General features: G+C 29.6%; 2 protein-coding genes across 3 annotated transcripts; one reads left to right on the forward strand and one right to left on the reverse strand.

Annotated features, from left to right (window-relative positions):
• Positions 1 to 423: 423 nt before the first annotated feature.
• LOC111299765 (BTB/POZ domain-containing protein At2g13690-like) lies at positions 424 to 3,899 on the reverse strand. The gene is made up of 2 exons (XM_022895206.2): positions 2,987 to 3,899; positions 424 to 1,530 (listed from the first exon to the last, which is right to left on the reverse strand). The coding sequence occupies exons 1-2, from the start codon at positions 3,698 to 3,700 to the stop codon at positions 592 to 594; spliced, it is 1,653 nt and encodes a 550-aa protein (XP_022750941.2). The 5' UTR covers positions 3,701 to 3,899; the 3' UTR covers positions 424 to 591.
• A 6,434-nt stretch (positions 3,900 to 10,333) lies between these two features.
• On the forward strand, positions 10,334 to 12,287 carry LOC111300628 (non-functional pseudokinase ZED1-like). 2 transcript variants are annotated; one of them, XM_022896255.2, is made up of 2 exons: positions 10,334 to 10,556; positions 11,130 to 12,287. In XM_022896255.2, the coding sequence occupies exon 2, from the start codon at positions 11,131 to 11,133 to the stop codon at positions 12,163 to 12,165; it is 1,035 nt and encodes a 344-aa protein (XP_022751990.1). In that variant the 5' UTR covers positions 10,334 to 10,556; position 11,130; the 3' UTR covers positions 12,166 to 12,287. The 2 variants fall into 2 exon arrangements, with proteins under 2 accessions (XP_022751990.1, XP_022751989.1); XM_022896254.2 differs by having other exon boundaries at positions 10,335 to 10,556; positions 11,126 to 12,287.
• Positions 12,288 to 13,606: the final 1,319 nt, after the last annotated feature.

Raw genomic sequence — 13,606 nt, forward strand, 5'->3', positions numbered from 1 at the left:
TTGATTCAAGTGAATTTGCCGACATTATCCTTGCCCTAATTAAGCTAAGGACCGACTCTCTGATGGTTTTAAACATGTTTGAACCTGTGTCTATTAATCACTAATGAATAATACACTTAAGCCATACCAACTATCCTGCCTCTTTTAACTCTTGTAAATCTCTGTTATTTTTAGTTGGTAAGATCGGGACAATGCCAATTAAAATGAAATGAATCATATATCATTCCTAACCTTGCACCTTTGATCCTTTGATCAACTACAAAGTATAAATTCTACTATAAAAACACCTCAAGATCACTATTCTTGGAAACCAAAAGAAGTTTCTGTAGTTTTTAGGTTAGTCTTAACCTGCATCTTATTGTATTTCCTTCTCTCTAACTTGACAACGGCATCCTTGTCGGCATATATAAAAGACAAGCATCGTTTCCCAGAAAATAGGATGCCATTTTCATCTTACAGGTTAAAGTGATTACAACAATTCTACATAGATTCTACATTATTCACTTCTTACAGATGTTTGTGAATCTTTCATGCTACGCTATCGCAATATCACACACAAGTGGGAAACAATATTAAAAGAATATTACTCAATTACCTAGATTCAATGGCATATGTTTCAGAGCCCCTAAGGAAAGATCTGCGCCACCAAATCTGGAAGGCCTTGCTGAGATTAGGACATTCAGTGCCATGCATAGAGAAACATCGGAACCACTCCATAAACAGAACATACTGTTGCTTCAAAGGAAGTGTAAGGAGGGTTTGACCCATAGCTTCCTCCAGTGCCTTCATGTCAAGCCCCTTTCTGCATCTTTGAAGCCAACCAAAGTCCAATAACATTGGGCCAAACCATGCTAGGAGAAGTGCTGACCTGGCATCTGAACGGCAGTGCAGTTTTCTTGTACCCATTGCAATGAACAAAATTGCAGAAACACGGCTTAGCTCATACCTAACCATGGGAGATGCTCTCTCATGCATTTTAAGCAAATTCCCTTGATGGGCCCACTGATCCACAAATTCCTCCGCTATCTGTCGATCAAGCAGGATCTCTAACAGCCAATTGATATTATCCACCTGTCTGGAGATGCGTTCAATTAGAGGCTTACCCATCTCCTTTTGGGCCATTCTTTCATAGGGTATAGCATCGGAGGCCTCCTCAAAGAGGTTGACTAGCACACTCACACAAGATTGGCAAACAGCATAGAAATCCTCCCTGTTGACATCAGGTTGCTCCTTCTCATAGACTGAGCTTTTGCAGAGGAGACCCTTCACCAGTGACTTCAGCTCATTTCTTGCATTGGCATCAGAGCAGGTGGTGATGGATGAAAGAAGATGCCTGGATAAATTTTGGTGGGTATCTGTTGATTGCTGAGAATATAGTCTACCCAAGATATCTCTACTTGTTGGGTCATCAAACTTGAACCTTGTAAACAAGCTCCTTAATTTTTCTTCTTCTTCCTCAGTCCAAGGAACAGCTTCTAGGTACTTTAGGCAAGACAAAACACCTCTGCTAAACATAATGGTCGCTGATACCTGATTGCAATTTCAAATGATATCAGTATTTTAAAGAAAAAAAATAGTAATATCTAAAAGGGGATCAAGCTTTTCACTTGAAATAAAGCTTGAATTGGTGGCAGTAACAGTTAGAGAGAAATAGCTTCTGAAACCAAAAAACAGGAACCAATTCAATAGATTTTGTAGGGAAAACTGAAATTTCCAGAATGATCTTCGGCAATTATGATTGGTGATTATGATTTCATGCTTTGGAAAAGGAGGAAATGCAAAGACATCTAGAGAAAATTGCAGCAAGAAAGAATAGACCAGATAATAAAAGTAACACGAATTGGAGATAAGAAGCACAACTCATAAAATAAAAATCTTAATTCGCTAACAATTGGGTGGGAGGAAAAAGTTTGTTTTCCTGTTGGCACCTAAAGGCATTTAAAAACCTTAGCACATGTCATTGATAAACCTTCATGAAGAGAAGCACTCTATATTTTCCATAGGATTAAATTTTAGTAATGAGAAATAATTACTTGTTGGGATATTTACACTTTTGAGGATGGAAATTCTAGCAATGCTATCAAAGTTTACTGTATTCTTGGGTTTTATGTAAAAATGAGGTATCAAAAATTACTTTATTGATGGTCCTTGCAAATATATATATACACACACACACACACACACACACACACGTTTCATACAATTAGTTTGCCAATTCATGTTCTTTAACTTAAAAATTCTCTTGAAATCAGTAAAGCAGAATGCTCTAACATTTTTTTCAGTGTAATTCTACTCAAAACACTTGTGCGGTGTCTTCTCCACTGGATGATATTCATATCAGTTAATAGGTAGGGGCATAGCAGCAGATTGAGCAGTAGGGACCAATTAGTGACAAAAAAGGAAAAGAAAGAACTAGACAACAATAAAAAAGTTCTCCCAAATGAGCTTCACAATCTCCAAAATCCAGAGAAAGCTCCTCGAACAAGAATTCTTGATTCAAGACTTGCATGCTGAGAAAATAACTTTTTGTCATCTCTCTGTTTAAAAGTCCTTGATTTGTCAAATAAGGGCATGAAACAATGCTCAAAGATATCCCTATAAATCTAAAAGGATGTTCGACCAACAAAACAACTAATAACTTCCAAGTCATTGGTTTCCAGCAGCAAATATCATATCAAAATGATCGTCTACATGATAAAAGAATCACAGTTTCATATATTCCCATCCCTTCGACTTGATCAATCTTTAAAGTTTGCATATTAAAAAGAAAAAGAAAAACTTAGAATTTAACAAGAACTCATGAATTTCCATTTGTGAAAATGTTGGTCTTTTTTCAGAACATAAAAACTTCTTATTTTCTTGTAACAGTTTATCTTTTCCCTAAACAATAATATCAACACATACTAAATATTTCAATGCAAGAGGATAAAAAGAAACAGACCAAAATTTACAAAACTATTGGAAAATCAAAGAAAAGAGGGCTTACCTCAAGTATATCAATAGCTCTATAAACCCCAATTTTGACAAGCCTCTTGGCTATATCTTCTTCAAACATAAGCTCAAGGGTTGCTCTAAAAACCCCTAAATTTTCCACCTCAGGAACCTCTATTCTACACATTCTCTTCCCCAAAGAACCTGCAACAATCAAACCCGCAAAAACTTCTGAATTCGAAGCCAAAACACCCGAATTCAGCTCCAGCACCAAAAACCCACCATTTTTTCCTTTCAAATTCAGCCTCACATCGTACGCTCCTACTCTCCCTCCTTCCACCCGACCTTGATCCCCACCCGGATGAGTATCCGGGCTCTCTATTTTGGCCCGAAAACTCCGCGATCGTCTGGGTATGGAATCAACTGCGGCGGCGGATGGGGTGGCGCGCGAAGAGTGGTGATCTTCTTCCAAGGAATCGTTGTGGTCTATGGGGGAGACTCGGCCGGGTGAAAGGATCCTACGCCGGTCGATCCGACTCACTAGAGTTAACCCGGATTTTGAACTTTGGGGTGAGTTGGGGACAGAGTTGGGGATTGTGAGTTTGGAGAGAAAGTCAGCCTTTTGTGGACCGACTTTGGTTTTGCAGTTGCTGTTATTGTTACGGTAATGCTGCGACAAATGAGGGTTTTCAGGACTCGACGGAGGCACATTGAACGTGCAACACCACCGGCGGCGAGAGCAATGTCTCAGACGAGTACGATCGTCCATGGTGAAAAGACTCGAGTTAAAAACTGAGTCAAAGAAAACCAAGTTAGGAGAAGAACGAGTCAGGAGCCGAGTTGAGAATCAAGAAAGCAGCGGAGTGCAAACATTGTCTCTCACTTTTCTTTTTTTCCTTTTTGCTCTGTGTTTTCTGACGGAGAAAAATAGAAACGAAACTATATAAAAATTTTGTTTTATCATTTTCGTGGATTGTTGTTTTCTCCTTTTTTTTTTTTTTTTTTTTTAATTTCTATTCACACTATATCTATGCTCCTCATTTTTAAATATCTCCTGAATTTAAAATTTAATTTTTTATTTTTATTAAATACCCCTCCATTCCTCACTTTCAATGATTTATCTTTAATTTTTTTTACATATTTCTCTCTTCACTTTTCAATTAAAAAAAAACTTAAATCCATCAAATTAACTCCAAATCATCTATGTATTTTAGTTTTATAGTGATTAAAAGAAATATTCCTATCTTATTTTCAATCTATTTTAATTGAATAGTAGTTGAAATTATATAAATATAGATAGAAATTCACAATAAGATTTAAGTAAAATCAAATTTATCGAAAGTAAATGTACAAGAAGTTTAAAGTCTTTTCATAATCTATTTTCCTAAGTTTTCATGAATTTTTAAGAATTATATTGCACTCTTAAAAATAAATTTTTAAAAATTATATTATATTTTTAAAAAATATAATTACATTTTCGAAAGCTCATTTCTAATAATGCAATATAATTCTCTTTATCGATGAATTTAAAAGAAGGATTTGGTGCATAAATTATTGATGGATTTTTATCATTTATTAAAGGTTAAAATTAGTATTTACTATGTGAGTATTTTTTTTTAAATTAAGAAGTGTTTAAAAAAATTTTTATGGTATATTTAGAAAATTTTTTTGGATAATTCAAATATGTTAGTTCTTTTTTTAATTTAAGGGATGTAGAAAATGAGGCAATTTTTTAAAGGTATAATGAGCTAGCATTTCATTTATAAATATTATATTATAATTAATTCATTATAATTTAAAATTATATAAGATTTATAAAAAAAATTTATGTGAAGCTTACACTTATAATAATGTATTTTACACAACTTTGTATTAAGATTAGACAATTATAATATTATAATAAAAAAATTATAATTGATATACTCTCGTAAAAAAAAATTATTTTCAAGAAACATGTTTGGAAATACATTTGTGGATATATAATAGAATTTGCTTGTATTTATTTTGTATCTCACACATATAAAATATAAAAATTATTATATTATAATTTGCATCCATATAACAAACATGAAAAATTTTTTACTTATAATAAATTTAGTTTTTATTAAAATTTTAAATTTTAATATTTTCATATTTTATATTATTGTAACATATTTAAAATTATCAAATTTGAAATATTCTACCATGCTTTCCTTCCTTAACCTAAAAGCTGTCATATGGCCAATGTGACTACTTTTTTTTTCTTCTTTCTTTTGAGGTTGTGTAATAGTGAGAGAAGGTATCATCAATCGGTAAAGACAGATCCAGACTACTTAAGTGATATTGGGTTAAATCTCATCGTACATCTGTCTTTATATTTTTCAATGGGGGACATAATTCTTAGTATTTATGTTTTAATTGAGATTAAATTAATCTATTTATCTGAAATTTTTATGTATTATAAAAAACGAAAGTTTGTACGGTAAACATTATTTTAGTTTGATTCTTTCATTACGATAATATTATTTATAATTTTTATAATAAATTAATTATAAATTTAAATTGTGTAAAATTTATTAAAATATTCTACAAAATTCATATAATTTTAAATTATAATTAATTTATTTTAATGCAACAATTGCAATAAATGCTCTCTTTAAAAAGTCAGTGATCCAAATAGAACCAATTCAAAATAATGATAAAATGAAATCGAAATAAAAGTTTAGCAATTATAAAATTAATATATGTTAAAATTTTTAGATTGCTGAGGAGTTTTCTTTTTTCTTTTTTTTTTTTTACTATCGTTATGCTTATAATCAAATAGTATATTCATATTATCAACTAATAAATTATAATTTAATTAAATAATTAAATTCATACACATTTGAATTTGAACTTAAAATCTAAAAATTTTAGGATTTCTTTCTTACCACTAAACCAAAAACTTATTAGCGTTTGAAAAAAATTTTCATCTCAACATCAATGTGTAAAATTTCAAGGAGTAAACTATGAATTTTCTTAAAATTTAAGGAAATTGTAATTAGATTACATTCTCAATAAGGCTTTCCTAATTAAACCTTCATTTTTTTTTTTTAAGTTTCATTTATGTTTTCTATTATTGATTTCTTCGTAAGTAGAAATGGCTTCCATAACTCAACAATGATCACCTTTTTTTTTTACAAGATAGAAAATGAAGACGATAGAATTCGAATTTTCACTTTACATATTTTTTTAAACTGTTTTAAGTATTAAACCAAAAAGTTAATCACTTTTTTACTATTCATAAAATAGGTAAAATGTTTTTACCATTTCATTTTCTTTTTCATCAAAATCATTAATTCTAATTGTAATTCAAAATAAAATTATATTACATTAAATTAACTCTAGTGTAGTCATTAATACACTAGATTAATGTTGAAAAATACACTCTTAAAATCATTCGTAAATAAAATTAGATTCGAACAAGCCTAACTTGGAGATAAATATCATCGACCATGTTATAAAAAAAAAAGGTGTTAAATTTGTTATCCTATAATCCACATGTAAAGATACCTATTTAATTTGTTGCCAAGAAAGATAAAAGAGCATCAATTAAATTTAAGCAAATAAAAAGTATCACTCTCTAATGGTACAAGCATGGAATTGGGATTTCTTGCACCAAAGTGTCAAAAGCACCAATTAGATATATAATTAGAAAGTGGTGCTTGTTTTCATGATTAAATTTTAGTTGTGTATTTAACAAAGCTCTTTGTTTTGTTAGCTACAATGTGGAAGAATATTTGGAGAATAAAAAGCATTCCAACAAAAAATGTGTTGTGCACAAGACAAGAATAATTGACACAACCAACAATTATTGTTCATTACTTCATGTCATGGCTTTGTTTTTATATTCGACCATAGACTGAGAATTATTAAAGTAAAAGCCAATATTGCACTTTTGGAATTCAATGTTTAGTTGGAATAGTTTATGTAATTATTTAAAAATCTTTTTTCATAAATATAAAATTTCAATTTCAATTTTATACATAATATAAATCCTTTTGTATTATCCATAGCAATGTGTTTTCTAAAAAAAATTATTCCACTTTCTCAATTGAAAATTGAGAAAAAATTATTAATTAGATTGATTCGAAATAAGTCGACAGGAAACATTGTTTTTTCCAAAATTTCAAAAGAAATAAATCTTATTCTTGAAAACAACATTTTGTATGCTCTTTTGATATGCTTTGTTTTGTTTTATTTTTATTTTTTCAAAAATTCAAAGTGAATAATTTGTTTAATCTCTTAGATTAGGATAAGATATTACGTACTTAATGGTTTAAAATAAGTGATTGTAAGTTTTATATTCGAAATGATTTCAACAAATAACCATCATAAAGATTCGAACCTAAAACTTCTTTATCGAATAAGATGAACCTTAATTAATTAAATCAATCATTTATTGATATGCTTTGTTGGCTCTATATGGGAAGCAATTTATTTATAATGCCGTCTATACAAAAACTCTATCAATATGTAATATGAATGAAACTAATATCATTATTATCAAATGAAACAATAATTTTTTAACATTTGACTAAAATGTTGCTAATGATGCATTGGCTTAACGATAAAAAGAGGTTTTAGAACCTTAAAATTTGAGATTTAAGTTTTAATATATAAATTTAACATAATTTATGTTGAATTTATTTAATTATATTTTGATTTGTTGATTAATTAATTTATTTCATTATTTAATGATTTATTAGATATGATATAATATTTTATTATTGTATTTCATATTTATAATTACATAAAAAAATACTAAAAGATTAAAATTTAAATTTTAAGAAATAACCGAGAGATTAGAGATTAAAGTGTAGCTTTATTAAAAGTTAAGAATAATCATGTACTTTATTCTTATCTTTATATGATTATAAATGGGATGACTAAAAAGGATGTCTAATTAGAACTAAATGCATTGGAGGACATCATAATGATTTATTTACAGGAGGAAGGCATTAAAATAATAAAAAAAAACCTTTATTTTCATCTATCATAAATAGAAAATGAGACATAGATAAAATTAATTCAAATATAAAAAGCTGTCCCAAAAATTTAAAGCCAAACTCCATTAGGTTGTATAGACTCAAAAGTTAAAAGAGTCATACAAGAAAGAATTCATATTTCAAATGATTTAAACTTGGGATAATTTAAATTCAAAAGAATTTTAACATAAATTAAAATGTGAGATTTATACTACCCAAATAATAACTTGAACTTAATATTCAAAAATTAAAATTATCAAATTTTTAATAAAATCTCAATGAAGATAAGGGAAAGAAGAGAGAAAATGAAAAGCGATAATACCTCGTTTGATTTTTAAATTTTTGTACTTTTTTTAATATGATACTTAAACAAAAAAATATTTAATTAAGTATTTAAATTTTATTTTTGTGTATTAAGTTACCCAATCTTTAATATTAAAGTGGATGGCACATGATTGTTATATGATATGAGATTATTACGTGATATTTTTATTAAAAAATAAAAAAAAATTTAAAATAAAATTTCTAAAAAGGTTTTTAAAATGGCAGAAGAGGGAGGAGAGATCCCAGAGAAAGCGGAGATTGGGCTTGGATTTCTAAAATATTTATGCCCAGCTCTACTTTATTTTCTTTAAATTTCCTAAATCGACATCTTTGGCCCTATATAAGGTATGTTTTGGTCTTTCACTGTTTTTACATTTGAGTCACACAAATTTTCCTACTTGATTGGAGATTGGATATCAAATGTTGGAAAACAAAATCGAACAAAGAAATTGGGTTAATTATGCATGCGTCTCTCAAATTAAAAAAAAAAAATGAAAAAAGGAGAGGACAAAAGAAAATATTGTCGCATCCAATCAAAAGTTACTAATGGGAGTAAAGAAAATGATTTATTAATCATAAATTTTGGAGGGATTTCGACATGGTAGGATTTGGTTGGATGTATTAGTTAGATAATACTACCTTTTAATGCAGTAGATTCCTGTCTAGAGTGGATTTAATTTTACGCTCAGTAGAAATTTATTATTATTATTTTTTATAAAACTACAATTTCCCTCTTAATTTAAGTTTTATTAGCTTAAAAAATTTTTATAATTTTTTTTACTATAAAATAAATTAAAATTATGACTATGTAAAGATAAATCAAGATTTAACGATAACTTCAATGGAATTGTGTCTGAAACAAAGATGAATATTCTTGACAAAGCAACAAGTTCAGATGCATGTCAACTAGAATACATATACTATCTCTAATTTGTGTATGATTTTGTTAAATCTTACGTAAATAAATTTGTCCGGATCCATTAAAAAAATTACCGAACAAAACCCAGGAAACCATTTCTGCTTAAAAAAAATAGCTCATGTACTTCCTGCTACATTCTTCCATTTACTGTGGAGCAGGTGAATCATCACCAACGAGGATGGAGGTTGTCCCACATCTCAGATTGGGCTGCCACCCTGTCAGCTGCTCTATTACCATTTCTTCTCACAACGGAAAGCTTCTTTTCCGGAATTAAACTGAGAAATAATGTCATCGATGATGAGCCTTGTTACTCTCCATTTCTTAGTTCCCTCGTCACTTGATAGCTGAGAATGTACAATCTGAAAGTCCATTTCAAAGATCACCCAATATTTCTCATTTACAGCTAATTTGACTTTTTTTTGGGACTGCTAAGGCCTCAGCCACCATTCATTTTATGCTTGGTTGCCCTGATATTAGACAAGGGTCATAAATCTTACATTATTAGAGTTGGTTTTCGAATATAAATATTTATATTATTTTTAATTTTTAAAATATTTTTTATGAGATAAAATTAAAATAAAATTATGAAATTTAATGGACCAAAATTTATAATATTTTATAAGTTAATGTAGAATATGACATTGGTCTTATTCTCCACTTCTTGAAACCGTACTTCCATAAGAATTTATTACAATTATTCCCACTTCAATTCTTTTATACATTGAATTAACTCAATTATTTTATATAGTTATTTTTAAGAGTTAGCATATCGTAACTATAGGATTTAAATTGATTAAAATGTTAAAAAAGCCCTTGAACTATTTTATTTTTCTTAAGCAAGTCTATATTTTTTTATTGTATCTAAATAAATTTTTATTTTTTAATTTGTATACAAATAAATTTTTATTTAAAAAAATTAATTTATATTAAAAATTTATTTAAGTACAAATTAAATATTAAAGATTTATTTAAAAGTAAATTAAAATTTAAGAATTTATTTAGATATAATAAAAATATAAATACTTATTTAAGTAGAGTAATAAAATTCAAACATTTTTTTTATTATTTTAATCATTCAAATCTCTACTCACGGCATTTTTTGCAAAAAAAAAGTGAACTTTTGCAGAGTGGGAAAAGTGTCAAAATCCTTGTTGAAGAAGGGCTACCTAGTTGGTGAGAGTAAGAAAAGGGGTAATTCATGATTGACTTGTCTTTTCTTTTTGATATTCAATAGACTTGGACTATACCTTTAAAAAAAACCTTGACCGGCAACAATTCTTCAAGTTCAACTTGGTTTTACCTGCTACAGATCATTTCACTGAATTGTAAATCACTTTGCAAGATCCCATCTATTCGCAGAGACCAATCTTTTAGAGGTACTCTCTCCCTATCCCTCTTATGGATTAGACAGACAGACACAAGCTCATAAGTCTGGAATATGTAGCTTAAGCTCTGCAGTATATTCATTCTATATATTTGTTTTTTTGTCCCTATTTTTTGCTAAATATTTGTTCTTAATATTAAAACCTTATGTCTGTTATATGTTGTTCATTCTATGATTTTATCTCGTTCTCTGTTCGTGTTTTGATGTTGATTAAGAACTAAGAATCAAAAATTTGAAATTTGGTCTGTATCTAGTTGTAGTCTTGTGTTTATTTCTGCTGCGGTTCATGGTTTATATGTGGGGTGGAAAACAGAGAAAGTTATCATTTTAATGCTGAGTTACAATAAAAGTTCAGGGAGGATCCAGCTAGCAGGTAAAGTTCTTCATGGGATATGTTTGACATGATCTTCTTGGTGCAGTTTCCTTTCGAATCCTTTGTTTTTTTTTTTTTTTTTTTTCAGTATAAGGTTTAAATTCCAACAAATTAAAGTAGTTGAAAATATTTCTGCACGAGACTTTAGATCTAAATCAGAATGCTATTAATTTAAACTGTGTGGGCAGGTAGGATGACTATGTGTTTCAGGATTAGGGCTACGTTGAAATCAAAAGAAGAGAAAGCATTCATAAGGAATGGAAGCATATTATTACAGCAGCTCATTGCCTTTTGTAATGGTAAATGTAATCCTATTTGTGGCTTCTCTGCCAAGGAGCTCAAGAGAGCAACAAATAACTATGACCTGAGACAACTTTTACATGAGAATGGATTTTACAAGTTCTACAAAGGTTTTCTGAGAGACCAACCTGTGCTCATTAAGAAGTTTAAAGGCAACTTTCAACGAAGCGAAGTTGTGTTCAATGAGATCGTGATTGCATCACTGATGAGTATCCATAAGAATGTGTTGAAATTACTGGGATGCTGCTTAGAGACTAAAGTTCCTACTTTAGTATTCGAATTTGCGGAGAGAGGAAATCTTGATGATCAAATTTCTAGTAAGAACAATAATTGTCATGTTCAGCCTTTATCGTGGGGATGTAGATTAAAAATTGCAATGGACATTGCCAATGTGGTAACTTATCTCCACAATTCATTCCGCAGGCCTATTGTCCATAGAAATATCCACTGCTTAAATATACACCTGAGTGAACATTGTACTGCCAAACTATCAGATTTCTCAGTGTGTTATGCAGTTTCTGATGATGAAATGGATATGAAAGATGGAATGGAAGGAATAATGGGACTTTCTACAGCTGAGTATATGGCTAAGCAGGATGTTTGCTCTTTTGGTATTGTTCTGCTAATACTTTTGACAGGACAAAAAGAAATCTGCAACGACCATCTTGAAAACAATAAAAGAATCTATTTAGCAGATTATGTGAAAAAATATGTACATAACAATAACTTCAATGACATTTTGGATCCAATGATTTTCAGAGAGGAGATGTTGGAGGAGAAAGAGCGGCAAGTAGAAGCTTTTAAAGTACTTGCCATGAACTGCATTTGTGAATCACCAGGAGATAGGCCAACAATAACTGATGTGGCAAAGGAGCTCAGGCGGATCTATCAAATGCAGAGATTCAAGTTCTCCCACAATATAGACTAGTCTAGAACTTGAGATTTATGTGTTGTTGGGGAATTTGTTAAGCCCTGTTAAAGGCTTATGTTTAGTTTGGTTAGTGTTCAAGGCATAGTTTAATTAATAAAAACTCAATATTCATGTTATTAAATTGCTAATGTGTGCAAGAAATCTGATTAATAAAAATCTGTTTGAGTCCAGAGATAACAAGTTTCGGCAGAGAAGCATGAGAAACCTGCCATGTCAATCAAATACTGGATTCATGGTTGAAGTTGTCATCTGATTGAATGAAGAATATAGCAGAGTTCATTGTGCATTTATTTGCATTCCCATATCCTCCAAAATATAGATGAAGAAATCCAATTCCTCTAGGTCTTGGGGCATTTCAATCTGGGACAGAAATTCGGTTGTGTCCGCTTATTTTGTCTCAGAAAAACCTATCAATATGCCTGCAACCATCTGTTGTAAATGCCATGAAAGTTTCTATAAGATAAATGAAATTGTTGTTTTCTACCAATACAGTAACTGTTCTATAATTTTCGTATCAGACAGCCAAAAAGCTACTATTAATTTATCTAATGGCTGCCAACACTTTTCTGGTCTTTTGCAATGCAATCAACCCTATCATCCTGGAATTCTGCATCAATCCATATCACAAACACAGCACTCGTCGCATTGTAAAACTATTTTCTGGACTTCACAATGTTAAATCTGATCTTAAACTGTGAAATGAAACCCTGATGATCAGGTAATGTACCTCCCTTTCTTGGACATGGTCTCCATTAAAATAGTGCTTTTGATATTTCTAATTTTACATTCAAATTTTGCAGAACAGCACCCAAATCTGCACTAAAAATCATTCCCTTTTGGTCTTCAATTTTGTGTATTTATACTAATCTGATCTCCTCCTTGCTGAAAATCTTCTTCCTATGTACATTTTAATTATTTTATTTATTTTTGTGATTCCATAACTTAATTTGTGCATTCTAATTTAACAGAAATTAAAATTATAATGCTATTTTGTGGATTTGTTATATTCACCCATCATTATTTATAAATTTTTAAAATCAAGAGATTTATCACAAATATTAAATCACAATCATCATGTGAATTTAAAAAAAAATTCAATTAATTTTCTAACTTGTTTAATGAAATTTCAAAATTTCAATCAAATATCAAAATTTTTTTTCTCAATTTTTTTTTTCATGTAATTTTTCACTTTTAATTTTACCATGTACATTTTCTTTCAATTTCTTTTCAACTTCATTCTTGAAATATAGAATTTTTATTTGGATAAAAATATATTAATTGACAATTGATTTACTTATATTTTTTATTTCAAATGAAAATAGAATCAAATATATTATAAAAAATTTAATCCAAATCACGGTTCAAATCAGTTTTTATTTTCTGGAATATTTTGACATGCTCAGATCCTCCCCCAGCTTAAAAAGGAACACTTTATTTC

The sequence above is a fragment of the Durio zibethinus genome, chromosome 18 (assembly GCF_047325235.1).
Source record: "Durio zibethinus cultivar Kanyao isolate XHJ-2024 chromosome 18, ASM4732523v1, whole genome shotgun sequence".
NCBI classification, from domain to species: domain Eukaryota; kingdom Viridiplantae; phylum Streptophyta; class Magnoliopsida; order Malvales; family Malvaceae; genus Durio; species Durio zibethinus.

Coding starts and splice junctions, on each gene's coding strand:
- LOC111299765 (XM_022895206.2), bottom strand. CDS start 3,700: ATGGACGATCGTACTCGTCTGAGACATTGCTCTCGCCGCCGGTGGTGT. Junction 1,531..2,986: donor GAGCTATTGATATACTTGAG/GTAAGCCCTCTT, acceptor AATTGCAATCAG/GTATCAGCGACCATTATGTT.
- LOC111300628 (XM_022896255.2), top strand. CDS start 11,131: ATGACTATGTGTTTCAGGATTAGGGCTACGTTGAAATCAAAAGAAGAG.